We start from the raw sequence: 23815 nt of genomic DNA, 5'->3' as shown, positions 1-23815 counted from the left end.
CGTCAATGATGTCACCTATCCATTATTAATCCAATTGTATGAAAGGGTTAAAGAAACACACACACATGATTAAAAAGTATTTTAATGAAATAAACACACAGGTTGTTTTAATATTTTATTGCTCTCTCAATCCATGTGAAGACCCTCGCTTGGAAAAATAATAAACCAACAATATACATACCTTCAGATGACCTGTCACGTCCCACGAGGTAATCCATCTGAAGGGGTTAAAATATTTTACAAGCAGGAGCCCTGCTAATGCAGCTGTGCTCGTGCTTGTAAGCCCCGGGGAATGAAGGAAATGTAGGTCAATGACCTATAGTTACCTTCAGTCACGGTGATGCGCCCCCTGCTGGTTTTCCTCATATGACCTGAAGCGTGGGAAAAAGTTCCCAGGCTGCTGTTCATGAGGACAGCCAGCAGGGGGCGCATCACCGCGACTGAAGGTAACTATAGGTCATTGACCTACATTTCCTTCATTCCCCGGGGCTTACAAGCACGAGCACAGCTGCATTAGCAGGGCTCCTGCTTGTAAAATATTTTAACCCCTTCAGATGGATTACCTCGTGGGACGTGACAGGTCATCTGAAGGTATGTATATTGTTGGTTTATTATTTTTCCAAGCGAGGGTCTTCACATGGATTGAGAGAGCAATAAAATATTAAAACAACCTGTGTGTTTATTTCATTAAAATACTTTTTAATCATGTGTGTGTGTTTCTTTAACCCTTTCATACAATTGGATTAATAATGGATAGGTGACATAATTGACGCCTCTCCATTATTAATCTGGCTTAATGTCACCTTACAATAGCAAGGTGACATTAACCCTTCAATACCCCATATCCCACCGCTACACGGGAGTGGGAAGAGAGTGGCCAAGTGCCAGAATTGGCGCATCTTCCAGATGAGCCTTTTTTGGGGTGGCTGGGGGCAGATGTTTTTAGCCATGGGGGGGGGCAATAACCATGGACCCTCTCCTGGCTATTAATATCTGCCCTCAGTCACTGGCTTTACTACTCTGGCGGAGAAAATTGCGTGGGAGCCCACGCCAATTTTTTCCGCGATTTAACCCTTAAATGTAATAGCTACAGCGCCGAAATTTTGCACATACACACTGCTAACATTAGTAGTGTGGAATATGCAAAAAAAAGGGGATATGAGATGATTTACTGTATGTAAACCATGTCTCATATCCTGTCGGGTATGGGAAGGAGAAATGAAAAGCCGGCAATTGAATTAGCGGCTTTATTGCTATCTAGCGCTGCATTAAATATAAATATACATATATAGGTGTCTCACTGACATATATATGTATATATACCTATTCTATGTGTATATATCTACTCTATTCAAACCTGTCAGTGTGATTTTACTGTACACAGCACTGATTTGCCGGCTTTTCAAAGGACACCGGTGCGTACAAATCGGACAGTAATACGGATGATGCGATTAAAAATCGCATTGCACTCGCATGACAATCGCATACGCTACATCCCTTTTTTCGGTCCAGATTACGGACCGATTTGTCTCTCGCCAGTGGAAATGAGCCCTTACACTTCTAGTCATGGTGAATTAACACCACGGGTAGATGAGAACAAGAAGCTTTTTTGAGGGTAACTGAGGACTAAAAATGAGCAGTGAGCACCCCTAGTATGAGCGCATTCCCATATGCACACAAGTCACTCTTGTGAAACTCTCTGACAGGACAGCCAGGAGCAGGAATAGCACAGGCCTCACTTCCCGCTAGTGATGGGCAGTCCGGCTCTTTTTGGTGATCCGGCTCTCATGGCTCCGCTCACCAAAAAGAGCCGGCTCTTTCGGCTCCTGAGCCGACTCTTTTAGTATCCTATTAAATCCCTATTGAATATATGTTCATGCGTCCGAAACTCCGCCCACCTACTGCAGAAACTCCGCCCACTTCTTAGAGAGCCAATTAAATTGAAGTGGGAGGGGTTTTGCTCAGGTGGGCGGAGTTACGCCTCCCAAAGTCCGGGATTTTACGCCCAGTGAGAGCCATTCAGGGATTTTAGTGGCTCTCACTGGTGTGCCGGCTCCCATCGTTCACAGCAGGGAGCCGGCTCTTTGTGTCGGCTCGTTCGCGAACGACACATCACTACTTCCCGCCCTTCCCATGCAGCTTGCTCTCCGGGATGCTGGATTGCGTGCAGTCCATCTACCGGCTCCAGGACTTGGTATTCGCGCTGTTCGGAACCGTCGCCTTCCTCGTGGACCTGGGCTCGGATTTGTGGAGCACAGTGCGCTACTGCAAGGCGGGGGACACGGCCTGGGCAGCCGTGTATATCGGCCTGTACGTGCTGTCTTCCTTCGTGCTACAGCTCCTCAGCTGGGGCTGGTATTGGGTGGACCGGCAGGACTCGGAGCCTAGTAATGCTGGCAGCGCTGCACACAGCTGTGGCGGCACCGACTGTGTGGAGAGTGCTAATATACCGGCCAACGGGGACATGAAACGCTGCAGTGATGCCGGCACAGGACCGCTGGGGGAAGCCGGTAATGTCACCGCCGTGGGCCCCGCTACCAGTCTTGTAGCTGCGGTGCCTGTAGAGACGGCTCATGCAGAAGTGGGCGACCCCGGTGTACGACGCTCTACCACACTTCACCCCCCTGAGCCAAGTCACAGGACTGCCGTCGACATTTCACATTGCCCGCCAGCTGCGACCCCCTGCTGGGCCGAGCTGGTGGTGGGGCGCTTCTGTACTTCCAAGTTCATACTGCGGCCTTCATGCCTCACCGTCCTACACCTCCTGCAGCTGGGGTACCCGCTCCGGTAAGCTGTGCGACCTCACTCGTCCGGGGGGGGACACTAAGGGCCGTGGTGGCACATGGATGGTGTGTGCTGCCCTGCAGACACAGACAGGGCTGAAGATGACTTCTTATGCTTTATTTTACAGGTTTAATAACAAAAATCAGAGCAATAAAATACACTGCAGCGAGCTATCCTGATGTCACTACACTGAAAGCCACTACAAAATTATAAGACTGGCACAAAAGTGGGCAGCAAAGTGTTATGGAAGGGGGCTAAATGACTTTGGGCCACTGATCTCACAATGTAGTCACACAGACGGTAATGCCATGTCCAGTGACGTAACTACAAAGTGAGGGGCCCCGATGCGAACTTTCAAATGGGCCCCCCGCACCAAAATATTTCCCACCGAAAATCACATTTTCCCTATTCATTTTGCACACTATAGTTTTGTTGCTTTGTTGTATAGTCTGACCTAATACTGCCCTGTAATCGCTGAGAAAAATGATTTTATAACAAGTCCCTATACTAATTATGGTGATGTCTTCGGAAGTGCAGACTCTGGGCGTTCATGTCCTTCCTCGCTCTAATTCCAAACGTACTCCCGGCGTTTGAAATCTGTGTCCTGTTTCTTCCTGGTATGACGCTGCAGTGCGTCATTTCCGGACCTGTGCAGTGTGGGGGTATATTGGGTGTACTGGTCGGCTCCGGAGCATGCACACTGCCCATTCTGACGCTGGCGAGTACACCCAATACTCCCCCACAGTGCACATGCTGGGCTCTGCCCACAGCCGTGTACCATTCTTCCCGACTCGGACATTTACAGCCCATACACACGCGGCTTCGCTCCGTGAACCCCGTACACACACGGCTCTGCTCCGTACACACGCGGCTCCGCTTCGTACACTCCATACACACACGGCTCCGCTCCGTCCACAAGCGGCTCCGCTCCATACACCTCGTAAACATGCAGCACCACTCCATACACCCCATACATACACGACTCCGCTCACCTCTTTCACACTCGGCTCAGCTTTGTACACCTCATACACACCTGACTCCGCTCCGTACACCTCGTACACATTGCTCCACTACACACATACACGGCTCCGCTCTGTACACTTTATACACACACGGCTCTGCTACATCCACACTATAAACCCCTCCTGACCCACACATAAACTTCCCCTCATTCAGCACCATGACAATCAGCACAGCAGAGTCCTGCATACAATTAATTGAGACATCAGTAGGTTGTGTTTTTGAATATCCATATTGAATCAGGAGCCCCATATAATCCTGCATAAAGGTTAATAATGGCCCCATAAGATGCTCTGTAGACACATTTGCCCAATATAGTGCTGCAGAAACGTTGATTATGGCCCCATAAGATGCTCCATAAAGATATTTGCACCATATAGTGCTGCAGAAACGTTGATTATGGCCCCATAAGATGCTCCATAAAGATATTTGCCCCATATAGTGCTGCAGAAACATTGATTATGGCCCCATAAGATGCTCCATAGAGACATTTGCCCCATATAGTGCAGCACAAACGTTTTGGCCCCATACAGACACTTGCCCCGTTATAGTGCTGCACAAACAATTATGGCCCCATAAGATGCTCTATACAGACACTTGCCCCATATAATGCTGCACAAATGTTATGGCCCCATAAGATGCACCATACAGGCACTTGCCCCATATAATGCTGCACAAACGTTAGGGCCCCATAGATGCTCCATACAGACACTTGCCCCATATAATGCTGCACAAATGTTATTGCCCCATATATGCTCCATACAGACACTTGCCCCATATAGTGCTGCACAAACGCTATGGCCCCATAGATGCTCCATACAGACACTTGCCCCATTATAGTGCTGCACAAACGTTAGGGCCCCATAAGATGCTCCACACAGATATTTGCCCCATTTGCTGTTGCTGCGATAAAAAACAAACCACATACTCACCTCTCCGTCGCTCAGGCCCCCGACATTTTCAATATTAACCTGCAGGCTGCTCCTCGTTCCAGCCGCCACTCCATATTCCGCCTCCTCCGCACTGACGCTCAGGCAGAGGCGAGCACTAACTACGTCACCGCACCCTCTGACCTCAGCGTCACTGCAGAAGAGCGGCGGCTGGAATGAGGAGAGCGTGCTCCCCCTCCCCGTTATACTCACCTGCTCCTGGCACGGTGCAGTGCAGTCCCTGGTTTCCCGGCACTGCTGCTTCCTGTACTGAGCGGTCACCGTTACCGCTCATTACAGTAATGAATATGCGGCTCCACCCCTATGGGAGGTGGAGCCGCATATTCATTACTGTAATGAGCGGTACCATGTGACCGCTCAGTACAGGAAGAAGCTGGGGCGCCGGGCAGCCAGGGACCGCACCAGGAGTAGGTGAGTATAATTAGACAGCCCTCGCTCCCTGGCCCTGAAAACCCCTGGATACGCCACTGGGCGGGCCCCTAAGCACTCCGGGCCCGGTCGCGGCTGCGACCGCGGTTGTAACGCCCCTGGCCACGTCTAATCCCAGTCTCTCCAGCCTGGCCCAAATGGGCTGTGGGCAGCAGAACTGGCATCAAAGTCAATTTCAATAAGTAACTGATGTCTTTAAAGGGTTAAATGGCCTTGGGCCACTGGTTTTACAGCAGGAGCACAAAACAGGAAGGCCCACATCAAAACCTTTTTTTTTTCTCATGCTGACACAGTGGTTACTGCCGGATACCTATCAAGACAAAACTGGCATTAAAGTGAGCAAATTGCAACTTTCTACTGATTTGAATAAGTAACTGGTTTGTTTTAAGGGGTTGTCCGGACTTAAGATGCAAGTCTGCAGTCATTCTGACTACAGAAGAATAAAGCATGGCACTCCTGAATTCGATGCACAAGTAAGATCCTATCCCTTTAAGTATGCAAAGTAACTTGTGCCAAGCTTATATTCCTACTCTGTCACTACAGACGTGTGACTCCTCACAGGCACACTGCTCACTGGGAGCATTCTTCACGTGCTGGAGCGGTGGTCCTGATGAAGATGATGAGAATAAACTGCATGATTCCTCATCCCGTCCTGTGGAGTTCTTGAATCTATACAGCAGCACAGATTATTACTCTTATCCTCCCATAAATTGTTAAAAATTGGCTATCTGCCCACTCTGATGCCAGTTATGATGTCTAGAACCCATTTGGGCCAGGCTGCAGTGACCTGAATTGGTTGTGAGGCATTACTATCTGTATAATGGCGGTGTGAAATCAGTGGCTCAAAGTCATTTAACCCCTGAAAAAAGTTACTAATTCAAATAATTAAAGGGAACCTGTCAGCAGGATTATGCACAGTAACCTACACACAATGTCAGGTCGGCGTCATTATACTGAATAAAATGATACCTGGGTTGATGAAATCTGCCCAAGGTGCAATCGGTGTATGTGGTGCTCTGATTAGCTATTCATAATGCAGACTGCTGACAGGTCACTGATCCCTCACTGACCTGTGTATGTATGTATGTATGTATGTATGTATGTATGTATGTATGTATGTGTATATGTATATATATATATATATATATATATATATATATATATATATATATATATATATATATACACACATATATATATATATATATATATATATATATATATACACACATATATATATATATATATATATATATATATATATACACACATATATATATATATATATATATATATATATATACACACATATATATATATATATATATATATATATATATACACACATATATATATATATATATATATACACACATATATATATATATACACACACACATATATATATATACACACACATATATATATATATATATATATATATATATATATATATATATATATACACATACATGCGCTGCCCTCACCTGCGCAGTAGCAGCTCAGAGGTCGTCGACAGCTGCACATCTTGCAGGCGGCGCCATCTTGGTGGAGGACATTTTCTTCTTCAGCAAGATGGTGCTTCCTTCGCCTGCGCAACAGAAGTTGTTGGATCTCTATACAAACCAATATCTGATACTGTACAGGCGCAGCAGGCGCCATTTTCAAAATGCCTTTTTTTCGCTCAGGTAAATCTGCAAAATAATTTAGTGCACGGTAACCATGCGATTATGCTGCAGCACAGGTACCACGGCCGGCACCTGCCTGCAGAAGCATTTTTTTTTTTTACTCAGTATGTGCTGGTGTTCATTATGCAAACTAGGGGGTGGGTCAGTGAGGGATCAGTGACCTGTCAGCAGTCTGCATTATGAATACCTAATCAGAGCACCACATACCCCAGCCCCCGCCTTAGGGCACGTGAATCTTATTAACACAAAGTTGAAAATAAAAATTAAAGAACAACCATAAGGTATCATTTTATTCAGTATAACGGCGCCAACCCGATACTGTGTGTAGGTTACTATGTATAATAATGCTGACAGGTTCACTTTAAGGCCATGTTCACACTTAGCGGTTTTTCCAGCGGATCCGCGGCGATTTTGATGCTGCGGGTCCGCAGCAGTTTCCATAGCGTTTACATTAACATGTAAACCCTATGGAAACCGCAAACCGCAGTGCACATGCTGCGGGAAAAACCGCGCAGAAACGCAGCGGTTAAAAACCCGCAGCATGTCACTTCTTTGTGCAGAATCGCTGCAATTCTGCACCCATAGAAATGCATTGAACCGCTTACTTCCCGCATGGGGCTATGCCCACGTTGCGGGAAGTAAGCGGATAATGCGCGGTTGCTACCCGGGGTGGAGGAGAGGAGACTCTCCTCCAGGCCCTGGGAAGCATGAATAGTGTAAAAAAAAAAGAATTAAAATAAAAAATGATGCTATACTCACCTCACAGCGCTGCCCGCGGCCGTCCGGTCTCACTTGCTGTGCGAGCAGGACCTGTGGTGACGTCGCGGTCACATGACCGTGATGACGCCGCGGTCACATGACCGTGACGTCACGAAGGTCCTTCTCGGCACAGCATCTTTGGAATCGGACCGCCGAGTGCAGCGCCGAGGAGATCCGGACATCAGAGGGTGAGTATAAACCATTTTTATTATTTTTAACATTACTATTGATGCTGCATATTGCTGCATATGCAGCATCAATAGTACAGGAGTAATCCCGCAGCGGAAACCGCGGAACAAACCGCGATAAATCTGCAGGGATAACCGCAGCGGTTTTGCCCTGCAGATTTATCAATTCCGCTGCGGGATAAACCCGCAGAGCACACCGCAAAGTGTGCACATGGCCTAAAACAGACTGTCTGCCCAGTTTAATCCCATTTCTGATGCCCAGAAACCATTTGGGACAGGCTGTAGTGTCCTGAATTAAATGTGTGGCATCACTATCTGTGTGTCTGCATTGTGAGATCAGTGCATTGTCAGATCATTTAACCTTTCAATAATGCCCTTCTGTGCCCACTTTAATCATCATTTTTGTGCCAGTTTTATAATGTTTGTAGCTGCTTTTAACCCCTTTGCGACATGCGCTATACTAGTACTGCTCTGCGGGAGGTGCGTTTGTGCCCAGAGCAGTACTAGTACGGCGCTGCGATCGCGCGGCCTCATGCTGAGCATGAGCATGGTGATCACGTGCAGGTGTCAGCTGTACGTGACCGCTGACACCCCGCAGCAATGCCCACGATTGGTGCTAGCACCGATCATGGGCTTTTAACCCCTCTGTTGCTGCTGTAAGTAGTGACAGCGGCATAGCGAAGCATCACACAGGGAGGTGTAAAAATATATTTACTCCCCAAATAAAGAAAAAATTTTTTTTACCAATAAATACATTTATGTATGTAAATAAAAAAACAAACAAACAATAAAAGTACACATATTTGGTATCTCCATGTCCAGAACGACTCGCTCTATAAAAAAAAACTGGTCAATTCCTTCAGTGAACACCATAAAAAAAAAAAAAAAAGTCAAACCAATGCTTTATCATCATACCGCTGAACAAAAAGTGCAATAAAACACAGTAAAAAAGACGGATGTAAATAAAAATGGTACCGCTGAAAATGTCATCTTGTCCCCCAAAAAAACAAGCCATCATACAGCTCCATCAGCAGAAAAATAAAAAAGTTATAATTCTCAAGAGTAAAGAGATGGAAAAAATATTTTTCCTACAAAATAGTTTTTATTGTGTAAAAGCGCCAATACATAAAAAAAAGATATACAGTGCCTTGCGAAAGTATTCGGCTCCCTGTAAGTTTCAACTTTTTCCCACATATCGTGCTTCCAACATAAAGATACCAAATGTAAATTTTTGGTGAAGAATCAGCAACAAGTGGAACACAATTGTGAAGTTGAACGAAATTTATTGGTTATTTTAAATTTTTGTGGAAATTCAAAAACTGAAAAAGTGGGGCTTGCAATATTATTCGGCCCCTTTAACTTAATACTTTGTTGCGCCACCTTTTGCTGCGATTCCAGCTGCAAGTCGCTTGGGGTATGTCTCGATCAGTTTTGTACATCGAGAGACTAAAATTCTTGCCCATTCTTCCTTGGCACACAGCTCGAGCTTAGTGAGGTTTGATGGAGATCGTTTGTGACTGAGCAGCAGTTTTCAGCTCTTTCCACAGATTCTCGATTGGATTGAGGTCTGGACTTTGACTTCTAACACCTGGATACGTCTATTTGTGAACCATTCCATTGTAGATTTTGCTTTATGTTTGGGATCATTGTCTTGTTTGAAGACAAATCTCCTTCCCAGTCTCAGGTTTTTGCAGACTCCAACAGGTTTTCTTCAAGAATGGTCCTGTATTTGGCTCCATCCATCTTCCCATCAATTTTAACCATCTTCCCTGTCCCTGCTGAAGAAAAGCAGGCCCAAACTATGATCCTGCCACCACCATGTTTGACAGTGGGGATGGTGTGTTCAGGGTGATGAGCTGTGTTGCCTTTACGCCAAACATATCATTTGGCATTGTTGCCCAAAGTTCGATCTTGGTTTCATCTGACCAGAGCACCTTCTTCCACATGTTTGATGTGTCTCCCAGGTGGCTTGTTGCAAACTTTAAACAACACTTTTATGGATATCTTTGAGAAATGGCATTCTTCTTGCCACTCTTCCATAAAGGCTAGATTTGTGCAGTGTACGACTGATTGTTGTCTTATGGACAGACTGTCCCACCTCAGCTGTAGATCTCCGCAGTTCATCGAGAGTGATCATGAGCCTCTTGGCTGCATCTGTGATCAGTCTTCTCCTTGTTTGAGATAAAAGTTTAGAGGGACGGCCAGGTCTTGGTAGATTTGCAGTGGTATGATACTCCTTCCATTTCAATATGATCGCTTGCACAGTGCTCCTTGGGATGTTTAAAGTTTTGGAAATCATTTTGTATCCAAATCTGGCTTTAAACTTCTCCACAACAGTATCATGGACCTGCCTGTAGTGTTCCTTGGTCTTCATGATGCTCTATGTGCTTCAAACAGAACCCTGAGACTATCACAGAGCAGGTGCATTTATACGGAGACTTGATTACACACAGGTGGATTATTATTTATCATCATTAGGCATTTAGGACAACATTGGATCATTCAGAGATCCACAATGAACTTCTGGAGTGAGTTTGCTGCACTGAAAGTAAAGCGGACGAATAATATTGCACGCCCCACTTTTCAGTTTTTGAATTTCCACAAAAATTTAAAATAACCAATAAACTTCGTTCTACTTCACAATTATGTTCCACTTGTTGTTGATTCTTCACCAAAAATGTACATTTGGTATCTTTATGTTTGAAGCATGATATGTGGGAAAAGGTTGAAAAGTTCCAGGGAGCCGAATACTTTCGCAAAGCACTGTATATGCGCTGAGTTCAGGCCGCTAAACGAGTGTGATCGACAATATTGAAGTTGTTCAACGCTTGTTTCCCGGCCTCTTTCCACAGTCTGAGAAAGAATGATGGTGACAGAATGATCACTAATAGATCACCATACAGTATCATGTTATTATTATTATTATTATTATTTATTGTTATAGTGCCATTTATTCCATGGCGCTTTACATGTGAGGAGGGGTATACATAATAAAAACAAGTACAATAATCTTAAACAATACAAGTCATAACTGGTACAGGAGGAGTGAGGACCCTGCCCACGAAGGCTCACAATCTACAAGGGATGGGTGAGAATACAGTAGGTGAGGATAGAGCTGGTCATGCAGCGGTTTGGTCGATCGGTGGTTACTGAAGGTTGTAGGCTTGTCGGAAGAGGTGGGTCTTCAGGCTCTTTTTGAAGGTTTCGATGGTAGGCGAGAGTCTGATGTGTTGTGGTAGAGGGTTACAGAGTAGGGGTGATACGCGAGAGAAATCTTGTATACGATTGTGGGAAGAGGAGATAAGAGGGGAGTAGAGAAGGAGATTTCGTGAGGATCGGAGGTTGCGTGTAGGTAAGTACCGGGAGACGAGGTCACAGATGTATGGAGGAGACATGTTGTCGATGGCTTTGTACGTCATGGTTAGGGTTTTGTACTGGAGTCTCTGGGCAATGGGGAGCCAGTGAAGGGATTGACAGAGGGGAGAGGCCGGGGAATAGCGGGGGGACAGGTGGATTAGTCGGGCAGCAGAGTTTAGAATAGATTGGAGGGGTGCGAGAGTGTTAGAGGGGAGGCCACAGAGCAGGAGGTTGCATTAGTCAAGGCGAGAAATGATGAGGGCATGGACTAGGGTTTTTGCAGATTCTTGGTTGAGGAATGTACGGATTCGTGAAATATTTTTGGGTTCAAGTCGGCACGAAGTGGAAAGGGCTTGGATATGTGGTTTGAAGGAGAGATCAGCGTCAAGGATTACCCCGAGGCAGCGAGCTTGTGGGACTGGGGAGAGTGGGCAGCCATGTACTGTAATAGATAGGTTCGTTGGGGGGGTCGCGTGAGATGGGGGAAAGATGATGAATTCTGTTTTGTCCGTGTTAAGTTTCAGAAATCTAGCGGAGAAGAAGGATGAAATAGTGGACAGACATTGAGGGATTCTGGTTAGTACGGAGGTGATACCTGGTCTTCTGTAATGGTGGAGAAGTTGGTTTTGGAGGTGGAGGGCTGGGAAGTCGGGAGGAAGGGCTCTAAGGGTTGTTGACCAAAACTGTCTCTGATGTTATCAATCTTTTGCTTGAAAAATGAGGCTAAGTCTTCAGCTGAGAAAAGTGGGGAGGGAGGAGGTGCTGGGGGATGAAGGAGAGAATTGAAGGTGTTGAATAACTGTTTAGGGTTGTGAGACAGGGAGGATATGAGAGATGAGAAGTAGGTTTGTTTAGCTGTGGCGAGTGTGGTCTTGAAAGTAGTGAGGGACTGTTTGAATGCGATGAAGTGCTCGTTGGAGTGGGATCTTTTCCATCTGTGCTCAGCAGCCCTTGAAGCTCGCCTCAGTTCTTTGGTCAGGCTGGTGTGCCAGGGCTGTCTGTTGATTTTGCGAGCTTTGGTATGTGTAAGTGGGTTCCAAAGCAGATTCCAAAGCTACAGCTATTGTGGTGTTATATAGAGCGGCAGCGTCATCCACATTGTGTAAGGAACTTATGTCTGTGAGAGGGAGGAGGGAGCAGCAGCACATCTAAAGTTTACACCAGCGATGTGCTGCTGAGAACAATGGTTTTTGTTCCGGCATAAACAATCCAATCACTCGATAAATATGCAGCATTTTGCTTGTTTAGTATAATACACCCGACAGTCCTCCATATTGTAAAATACACACCCCATAGTCCTCCATTTAATATAATATGCCCCATAGTCTTCCATATAGTATAATACACTCCTCATAGTCCTCAATATATTAAAATACACTGCTCAGTCCTCCACATAGTATAATAATACATAATATACTCACAGTGCTCCATATAGTATAATGCACCGCCATAGTCATCCATGTAGTACAATTCACTTCCCATAGTATGCACCCCATAGTTCTTCATATAGTATAATGTATTCCCCATAGTCCTCAATACAATATAATGCAGCCCATATATAGTATAATGCAGCCACCACCCCATAGAGTATAATGTAACCCCCCCACAGAATATAGTGCAGCCTCCCTTATATAATATAATGTAGCCTCAGAGTATGATGCAATCACCCCTCATCTACTATATAATTGTCTAAGGGTCACTTCCGTCTGTCTGTCTGTCCTGTCTGTCACGGATATTCATTGGTCGCGGCCTCTGCCTGTCATGGAATCCAAGTCGCTGATTGGTCTCACCAGCTGCCTGTCATGGCTGGTGCGACCAATCAGCGACGGCCACAGTCTGATTAGTCCCCCCCTACTCCCTGGCAGTCAGTGCCCAGCGCCCGCCCCATACTCCCCGCAGTCAGTGCCCACTCCATACTCCCCTCCAGTCACCGCTCACACAGGGTTAATGCCAGCGATAACGGACCGCGTTATGCCGCGGGTAATTCACTCCGTTACTGCCGCTATTAACCCTGTGTGACCAAGTTTTTACTATTGATACTGCCTATGCAGCATCAATAGTTAAAAGATCTAATGTTAAAAATAATAAAAAAAATAAAAAATCATTATATACTCACCTTCCACCGCCTTTCCCGCTCCTCGCGACGCTCCGGTGACCACTCCATGCAAGCGGCAGGTTCCGGTGCCAAGGATGGTATGTGAGGAGGACATGTGACCGCTATGTCATCACAGGTCCTGCGAGAAGGACCTTCCATGACGTCATCACGGTCATAATACAGATGAAGAAAGGACAGCGCCACTCCAGAATGTGAAGAAAGCAATTTACATTTTAATCTGCCTCCTGCGGCTGCCGCAGGAGGCAGATTAAAATGTAAATTGCTTTCTTCACATTCTGGAGTGGCGCTGTCCTTTCTTCATCTGTATTCTGAATTGTGGACTGGGTTGGACCCCCTGGTAAGGACGTGCGCTTTTGAGTCCTGAGAGACTATGCTATTTTAGGGTGCGGCCCTACAACTATTGAAAAATATTGTCATCACGGTCATGTGACCGCGACGTCATCACAGGTCCTGCTCTCATACCAACCCTGGGACCGGAAGCTGCTGCGTGCACCGCACACAGGGCCAGGACTTCAACGGGCCTTCGGAAGGTGAGTATATGTTTATTTTTTATTTTAAGTCTGTATACTAGGTGGCTCTGTGCTGTATACTCTGTCGCTGTGCAATATACTACGTGGCTGGGCAATATACTACGTACGTGGCTGGGCAATATACTACGTGACTGGGCAATATACTACGTCGCTGGGTACTAGACTACGTGACTGGGCAATATACTACGTGACTGGGCAATATACTACGTGACTGGGCAATATACTACGTGACTGGGCAATATACTACGTGACTGGGCAATATACTACGTGACTGGGCAATATACTACATGACTGGGCAATATACTACGTGGGCTGTGCAATATACTATGTCGCTGGGCAATATACTACGTGACTGGGCAATATACTACATGACTGGGCAATATACTACGTGGGCTGTGCAATATACTACGTCGCTGGGCAATATACTACGTGACTGGGCAATATACTACGTGGGCTGTGCAATATACTACGTCGCTGGGCAATATACTACGTGGGCTGTGCAATGTACTACGTCGCTGGGCAATATACTACGTGACTGGGCAATATACTACGTGGACATGCATATTCTAGAATACCCAATGCGTTAGAATCGGGCCACCATCTAGTAGAATATAAATATAATACAGGCCCCCATAGAATATAATGTAGCCCCGAATAGAATATAATACAGCCCTCCTCCCCATAGATTATAATGTAGCGCCATCAAAGAGTATGATGCAATCATCCCTCATAAAATCTAATACAGCTCCCATAGAACATAATGTAGCCCACCATCTACTATATAATCGTCTAATTCTGTCTGTAACGGAAATCCTGCGTCGCTGATTGGTCGCGCCAGCCGCCCGCGACCAATCAGCGACAGGCGCAGTCCGCAACAAGTTCTACCAGTCACAGTGTGATGTAGTTCAGTCACGTTTACTCGACAAGTTCTGACAGTCACAGTGCCACATAGTTCACTCACGTTTACTGAACAAGTTCTGTCACAGTGCCACATAGTTCAGTCACGTTTACTGAACAAGTTCTGTCAGTCACAGTGCCATGTAGTTCAGTCACGTTTACTGAACAAGTTCTGTCAGTCACAGTGCCACGTAGTTCACTCACGTTTACTGAACAAGTTCTGTCAGTCACAGTGCCACGTAGTTCACTCACGTTTACTGAACAAGTTCTGTCACAGTGTGATGTAGTTCAATCACGTTTACTGGACAAGTTATGTCAGTCACAGTGCTATGTAGTTCAGTCACGTTTACTGGACAAGTTGTCAGTCACAGTGCCTTGTAGTTCAGTCATGTTTACTGAATATTCTTAAATCTTCATAAATAAACTACATACATATTCTAGAATACCTGATGCGTTAGAATCAGGCCACCATCTAGTAGAATATAATACAGACCACCTCCCCATAGTGTATAATGAAGCCCCCCCATACAATATAATGCAGCCCCCCATAGTATATAACACAGCCTCTCCCATAGAATATAACGTACCCCCATAGTTTATAACATAGCCTCCTCCATAGAATATAATGCACCCCCATAGTATATGACAGCCTCCCCCATAGAATATAATATACCCCTCATAGTATATAACAAAGCCTCCCCATAGAATATAATATACCCCCAATAGTATATAACACAGCCACATAGTATATAGCACAGCCCGCATAATATATAGCACAGCACAGCATGCGTAGTATATAGCACAGCCCCCATAATATAGCACAGACAGCGTGGTATATAACAGCCCACGTAGTGTATAGCACAGCCATGTTGTATATAACACAGCCCACGTAGTATATAACAGCCCACGTAGTATATAACACAGCCACATAGTATATAACAGCCCACGTAGTATATAGCACAGCCATGTTGTATATAACAGCCCACATAGTATATAGCACAGTCATTTAGTATATAGCACAGCCCATGTAGTATATAACACAACCACGTAGTATATAACAGCCCACGTAGTATATAGCACAGCCATGTTGTATATAACAGCCCACATAGTATATAGCACAGCCACATAGTATATAGCACAGTCCACATAGTATATAACACAGTGCACATAGTATATAGCACAGCCACATAGTGTATAACACAGCCCACGTAGTGTATAACACAGCCCACGTAGTGTATAACACAGCCCACGTAGTGTATAACACAGCCCACGTAGTGTATAACACAGCCCACGTAGTGTATAACACAGCCCACGTAGTGTATAACACAGCCCACGTAGTGTATAACACAGCCCGCATCCCCCCCTCGAGAATGGCCCAACAGTCCAGTAAAAAAAAACAAAAAAAAAAACACTCCACCTCTTCTCGTGCCCGCGCTGCTCTCTGCTCCTGTCTCAGCTGCTGCACTGCTGGCTGGCACACTGAGTGTGTGATGACGTCATCGCATGGCAGAGCGGGGAATGATCGGAGAGGGAGCGTTAGCTGACGCTCTCTCCTCCATTATAGCTTTGAAGTGTACTGGCAGATGCCGGTATAGTTCAATGCGGCGGGGAGTCGGCGCTGGTGGCAGGCGGGCCCCCCTGCCTCACAGGGGCCCCATAGCGGCTGTGTGATATGCTGCTAGCTGGGGGAGCGGGGGCCCCTGGTCTGCCTGCAGCTGCCTGGTCTGCCTGCCCCCAACGCTTGCCCTGGGTATCAGTAAACTCAGGAGAAATTGCACAACAAACTTTGGGGTCCATTTTCTCCTTTTGAAAAAATAAAATTTGTAGCCAAAGAAAGATTTTTGTGGGAAAATGTGATTTTTTTTTTTTTTCATGGCTTAACGTTATAAACTTCTGTGAAGCATCTAGGTGCTCATCTAGGTAAGGTCCCAAATGGGTCTATTTTCCAAAATGGTGTCACTTGTGGGGGGTTTCCACTGTTTAGGCACATCACGGGCTCTTGAAACGCGACATGGCATCCACTAATTATTCCATAAAATTTTGCATTCAAAAAGTCAAATCGCGCTCCTTCCCTTCCGAGCCCTGCCGTGTGCCCTAACAGTAGTATTCCCCCACATATGGGCTATCGGGTGCTCAGGAGAAAATGAACAAAATATATCATCTATTTTTTCCTTGTTACCCTTGCGAAAGTAAAAAAAAAAATTATGTTCCAAGGAAAATTTTTGTGAAAGAAGTAAATGTTTATTTTTTCCTTCCACATTCCAAACATTCCTGTGCAGCACCTGAAGAGTTAATAAACTTCTTGAATGTGGTTTTGAGTACCTTGAGGGGTGCAGTTTTTAGAATGGTGTCATTTTTGGGTATTTTCTGTCATATAGGCCCCTCAAAGTTACCAAATGTGGTCCCTAAAATAAATGGTTCTGTAAATTTTGTTTGTTGTGAAAATGAGAAATCGCTGGTCAACTATTAACCCTTATAACTTCCTAACAAAAAATAATTGTTTTCAAAATTGTTCTGCTGTAAAGTTGACATGTGGGAAATGTTATTTATTAACTATTTGTGTGATATATTTCTCTGATTTAAGGGCATAAAAATTAAGTTTAAAAATTGCAAAATGTTCAAAATTTTCACCAAATTTCCGTTTTTTTTCCCCACAAACGCAAGTCATATCAAAGAAATTATACCGCTATCATAAAGTACAATATGTCACAACAAGAAAACAGTCTCAGAATCACCAGGATCCGTTGAAGTGTTCCAGAGTTATTACCTCAAATATAATCAAACTCCCGGAAATGACATGGGTCCCATATAGTTGAAAATAAAATCCAAATGAATATATATATTTACCCATGAAGGTAACAGGATGATGAGTGTATACTCCCCATACAATAAGAAACCAAAAAATGGAGTTGTATACACAATAATAAGATTTAAAAAGAGTACTTTATTACATGTAATAATACAAAAATATGTATACCTAAATGAAGCACAGGCACATAACATAACACCCTAGTGAGTAGCACATGGGTCCAAGGCATAAAGAAGTAATAAACATCATCATGGTATTATTCCAAGGCACTGAGGATTATAATAGTATATAGTGTGAACTATGTTTGTCAATAGCAAGTTTGGACTTTATATGATCCTGTAATGCTGACAACGATGTAACAAAAATACACCTTTCATACTGAATCCCCTGAGGCTGCCACAGTGACAATACGCCCCTACATAAAGGGAAAAAAAAGAAGTGTCCTTAACAGCTAAATTGCTTACCCTTGATGGAGGTCACCAAATGCCAAGGAGCCAGATCCACCCCCTGACGTGTGTTTCACGTAGGCTTTATCAAAAGGGAATGAATAGAATCTCCCCAGAATGGTATTTTATAGTGGCATTCATGATCTTGAAGCCCGGCAGAGCGTGCAATTTGGAACAATTGGTAAATGGTATCATAATAATAATGTGTGCAAATCTCATTATATAAAGTGCAAGAAAGTGGATGAGTGTAACCAAAAAATGAATAATTAAAAATAGAATGATATATTATAATAAAGTGATGCTGTAAATTTTATATATAGAGAGATGCACCACGGATTATAAATAGTGGTGCATTATCACCCAATCTAGAATAGGTGATGTGCTAAATTATCGGACAATAGCATGGTTCCATATATTCTTTCTCTAAATAAGTCTCCACCATCTTCAGGTGTAGAGTTCAATGATATACCTAGGAATATCATCCTCCTTGATTCCTCAAGCTTGTTGGACATACTGCCACCACAAATACAAGGCATGAGAAAACCCAATGTAAGGGTGCAAAAATAACAGAGAAAACACAACAAAAATTAAAAGAAAACACAAAATTATATCACTGCCTGCACAGAGAGGACACACCGGAGCAAGAGCACTCGCAAGAATGGAGCGAAGCTCAATTTTTCATTTAATCCCACAGGGGACATAGAGTCCTGAGTCACAATCCACCTACATTCAGTTTGTCCCAGTAAGCGTTTAATATTCCCTCCTCTACTACCACAGTGTACCTGATCAATCCTGTTGTAGCTGTTTGCATTCTGACCCAATGTCAGATATGCCAGATCACCAGTGAGGCCAAATCAGGAGGTTACGCCCTTCATTGACAAGCGCTTGGAGAAAAAGGAAATCGCACACATTCTGTGACCAAAGTCACTTTTATCTGATGTAATGCAGCAAGAGGCAGTATTTTATACCATTTACAACAAATGTAACTCTCGATGCAATTCATGTAGCCCTCCCCCTGTTACCCCGGGTCATGCTGACCTTTATTTCTCAGTACCCATAACATGCTGTTTGCTGACTATTGAAAACATATAAGATAAGAAGTATACAATCCTTGAAGAGGAGACTAACGGACTACAATATCATAAGAATACATTCTAGCAAAGGCAAAACATTAAACCTTCTATATCAATTTCCCCCTTTTGTAAATGGTATAACCTCTGCCACAGGGTCAGCTGTTGTCCACTAAGGAGCCACTGTCTTATGGGTCTAGTACCCAAAAGGGGGCTTTCTACCTGCTTCGCCCATCCACCCTCAGTGTGGACACTCACTTCCCCAGTCAGCAGTGGTTATCGGGGGTCTATTATACACTATGGATGGCACAGCCTTAGATTCCTTCCTTAAACATACACTCTTCAATAGCTCATATAATGCATATTTTAGCACTTTTACAGCTACATAAAGCAATAAACAAAACAATAACAATTGCATGCAATTCTGTAAAATACCAGAAATAATCCATCCCGCTAAGCCAATTGGCTAGATTTTAAAAAGGAGTCTCTATATTGTATTAGTCTCATTAAGAACCTTAAGGAACCTAGGAAAATCTGAGTCCAAGTCTCATTGTAAATGCAGTTTGGTGTTAATACCTTCCTTGGCTCCAGGGGTAAGGCTAAGTACAGAATAGTCCTTGCAGATACTGGGCTGTGTGTACAGATCCAACAGTTTTTGTCCTTCCGCGTCTTTTATAAGAAAAGCATGATGTTTAATAAGTTTGTTGTCCCTGTCAACATTTAAAAGTTTATCCAGTGTCTCTGTAGGGAGCAAAAATCCTACCACTGCCAGCAAGGTGATTAGGAGAACAGTCATTCTGCTGGTGAAAAGCTCTTTTTGCATTGACTGGCATCGATCCAGGTGGGCTTTCCCTAAAGTTTCACTGAGGTGAAAGTGGTCAGCTGGACTTTAAAACGAGCCGTCAAACTGTGGATCTAGGCTCCTTCTCACGTGTCTGTGTATGACCAGCCAATCACCTGGATTCAGCTGATGTACGTCTGCACTGGCATTAGGATCTGCAGAAGCTCTACATGCGTCAGTGAGTGCCTTCAACTCTGCCTCCTGCACCAATGTGAGGAGGGAGTGGTTCAGCTCAGATTACCTCATTACTACTGTATATCCAATGTAGAATCACCCATCCTGATGGTATCTAGAGCCATCTACAAAAATGAAAACCTAAGAATATGCATTAGGAACAGGTTTTTTCCATGACATATGTAAAACCCACTGTCTCCTGACTCATCAGTTCCTATGCAGTCATGTTCATGTGTCATGTCAAAGTACTCTTCTTCACTTGCCAACACCGCCACCAATTCCCCCTTTTCTGAATCCACAGGCAGATGAGTGACTGGATTCAGGACATATTTTTTGAGGGTGACGTATTCAGGAATTAATATTAGAGCACATTCAAGTCTGAGCTGTCTGGCCCTAGACAGGTGTTTTGGTTGAACTTGGTTGAGTATGTCAATGTCATGTGGGGTGTAAATTGTCAAAGGAAAAGTCAGTGTTAGCTCACATGCCTAGCAGTAATACAGCAGCTCTTACAGCACGGACACACGTAGGAGACCCTCTAATCACTGGGTCTAATGGTGCTGAGTAGTAAGCTATCGGTCTCTTTTCCTCTATGCTGTTGTGTCGGCACTGCCTGTTTTCTTTCTTTAATCAGGAGTCTTATACCTTTAGCAATATCGTGGCCTAAAAATGTCACCTTTTGTTTGCAATACTGTAGTTTGTCACATGAGACTTCGCAACCCTTTTCTGCTAAAAAGCATAGCAAAGAAACTGTAGCTTCCCTGCAGGACATCTGGTCCGGGCAGCAGAGCAGGAGGTTATCCACGTACTGTAATATTACAATCTGTGGATGAGGTTTAGAATGCATTTGCCAAATCAGTGATTGTGAAACATTTTGACATTGCTGGAATCTGTGACAGTACAGTCAGTATTAGGGACAATTGAGGTCACACTCACTGTAACATCATTAATAGCCCGTAAGTCATGAACTATTCTGTAAGTGTCAGGGGAACCCTTGGGTCCTTTTTCTTCTTAATGGGTTACAAAGGGGTGTTGCAGGGGGAAGATCTCTGCACCAGAACCCCTGCCTTAACATACTCTTTAACCCCCTTTCTGCCAGCTGACAGAATAGTACGTCAGCTGGCAGAACCCCCGCTTTGAGGTGGGCTCTGGCGGTGATCAAAAGAACGTATCTGCACCAAAATGGTATCATTAAAAATGCCAGCTCGGCACGCAAAAATAAGCCCTCACCCGACCCCAGATCACGAAAAATGTAGACGCTACGGGTATCGGAAAATGGGGCAATTTTTTTTTTTTTTAGCAAACTTTGGAATTTTTTTTTACCACTTAGATAAAAGAGAACCTAGACATGTTTGTTGTCTATGAACTCGTAATGACCTGGAGAATCATATTGGCAGGTTAGTTTTAGCATTTGGTGAACCTAGCAAAAAAGCCAAACAAAAAACAAGTGTGAGATTTCACTTTTGTTTGCAATTCCATCGCACTTGGAATTTTTTTCTCGTTTCCTGTTACACGGCATGGTAAAACCAATGGTATTGTTCAAAAGTACAACTTGTCCTGCAAAAAATAAGCCCTCACATGGCCATATTGATGGAAAAATAAAAGTTATGGCTCTAGGAAGGAGGGGAGCGAAAAACGAAAACAAAAAAAGCTCCGGGGGTGAAGAGGTTAAAGGGAATCTGTCACCCCAAAAATCGAGGGTGAGGTAAGCCCACCGGCATCAGGGGCTTATCTACAGCATTCTGTAATGCTGTAGATAAGCCCCCGAAGTATCCTAAAAGATGAGAAAAAGATGTTAGATTATACTCACCCAGGGGCGGTCCTGCTATTGGTCCGGGGCCTCCCATCTTCTTACGATAACGTCCTCTTCTGGTCTTCACGCTGCGGCTGCGGCGCAGACGTACTTTGTCTGCCCTGTTGAGGGCAGAGCAAAGTACTGCAGTGCGCAGGCGCCGGGAAAGGTCAGAGAGGCCCGGCGCCTGCGCACTGCTGTACTTTGCTCCGCCCTCAACAGGGCAGACAAAGTATGCCGGAGCCGCAGCCTGAAGACAAGAAGAGGACGTCATCTGATGAAGATAGGAGGCGCAGGACCAGCAGCGGGAATGCCCCTGGGTGAGTATAATATATATATATATATACACTCACCGGCCACTTTATTAGGTACACCATGCTAGTAACGGGTTGGACCCCCTTTTGCCTTCAGAACTGCCTCAATTCTTCGTGGCATAGATTCAACAAGGTGCTGGAAGCATTCCTCAGAGATTTTGGTCCATATTGACATGATGGCATCACACAGTTGCCGCAGATTTGTCGGCTGCACATCCCAAAGATGCTCCATACAAGGCAGGATGGATCCATGCTTTCATGTTGTTTACGCCAAATTCTGACCCTACCATCCGAATGTCGCAGCAGAAATCGAGACTCATCAGACCAAGCAACGTTTTTCCAATCTTCTACTGTCCAATTTCGATGAGCTTGTACAAATTGTAGCCTCAGTTTCCTGTTCTTAGCTGAAAGGAGTGGTACCCGGTGTGGTCTTCTGCTGCTGTAGCCCATCTGCCTCAAAGTTCGACGCACTGTGCGTTCAGAGATGCTCTTAGGCCTACCTTGGTTGTAACGGGTGGCGATTTGAGTCACTGTTGCCTTTCTATCAGCTCGAACCAGTCTGCCCATTCTCCTCTGACCTCTGGCATCAACAAGGCATTTCCGCCCACAGAACTGCCGCTCACTGGATTTTTTTTCTTTTTCGGACCATTCTCTGTAAACCCTAGAGATGGTTGTGCGTGAAAATCCCAGTAGATCAGCAGTTTCTGAAATACTCAGACCAGCCCTTCTGGCACCAACAACCATGCCACGTTCAAAGGCGCTCAAATCACCTTTCTTCCCCATACTGATGCTCGGTTTGAACTGCAGGAGATTGTCTTGACCATGTCTACATGCCTAAATGCACTGAGTTGCCGCCATGTGATTGGCTGATTAGAAATTAAGTGTTAACAAGAAGTTGGACAGGTGTACCTAATAAAGTGGCCGGTGAGTGTATATATATATATATACACACTCACACACACACACACACACACACACACACACACACACACACACACACACATTATATAATATCTTTTTCTCTTCTTTTAGGATACATCGGGGGCTTATCGGCTTACCTGACCCTCGATTTTGGGGGTGACAGATTCCCTTTAATATCCCTGCTCAGGGCCATTGATTTAGCTAGGCTCAAGGGGTATTGCTTTAAACAAGGAGGAGTGGTTCCTTTTTTCAATTTAATCATGACGGGGAATGGGCAGCCGACCCACATCAGTTTTTCCCCTTGCCCAAACGGTGTCTGGTACCGGACTCATTTCTTTGTCCTCAGACATTCTGGTGTCAGGTATTACTTTCACTGCTCTTGCCATATACACCATTTCTGCAATCTTACACAAGTGTTTATATGAAAGGGGACTTGTGACTGTAATACCCTCAGGAGAGTACTGTATGGTGGCCTAGATAGCACTCAACACATCTGCTCCCAGCAAATTCACAGGTGTATTGTCACTAACAATAAGTTTTGTAAGCACCTCTTGGCTGTCTTGTGATTCTAGTCTTATTTGTTTACTCATAGGGGCTTCAGTCACTTGTCCCTCTACCCCCACACATTCCACAGTCTTGTTAGTAATCATGTCTGGCATTATCAAGTCTTTGTGTACCACAGTCCTGGCTGCCGTAGTGTCAATCAAGAATTCTGTCTCTTTCCCTCCCGGCA

The 23815-nt window shown here is 44.6% G+C and overlaps 1 protein-coding gene across 3 annotated transcripts in view; it reads left to right on the top strand.

Annotated features, from left to right (window-relative positions):
- Positions 1 to 2123: 2123 nt before the first annotated feature.
- XKR8 (XK related 8) overlaps positions 2124 to 23815 on the top strand; it is a 523821-nt gene continuing 502129 nt past the window's right edge. For all 3 annotated transcript variants that reach the window (XM_077295609.1, XM_077295610.1, XM_077295608.1), the window contains exon 1: positions 2124 to 2787. In XM_077295609.1, the coding sequence (XP_077151724.1) occupies positions 2153 to 2787 (635 nt within the window). In that variant the 5' untranslated portion in view covers positions 2124 to 2152. The remainder of the gene's footprint in view (positions 2788 to 23815) is intronic.

The sequence above is a fragment of the Ranitomeya variabilis genome, chromosome 3 (genome assembly GCF_051348905.1).
Source record: "Ranitomeya variabilis isolate aRanVar5 chromosome 3, aRanVar5.hap1, whole genome shotgun sequence".
Taxonomy (NCBI): Eukaryota; Metazoa; Chordata; class Amphibia; order Anura; family Dendrobatidae; genus Ranitomeya; species Ranitomeya variabilis.
Note: the sequence above shows the minus strand (reverse complement) of the source record. Positions and strands in the feature narration are given on the sequence as shown.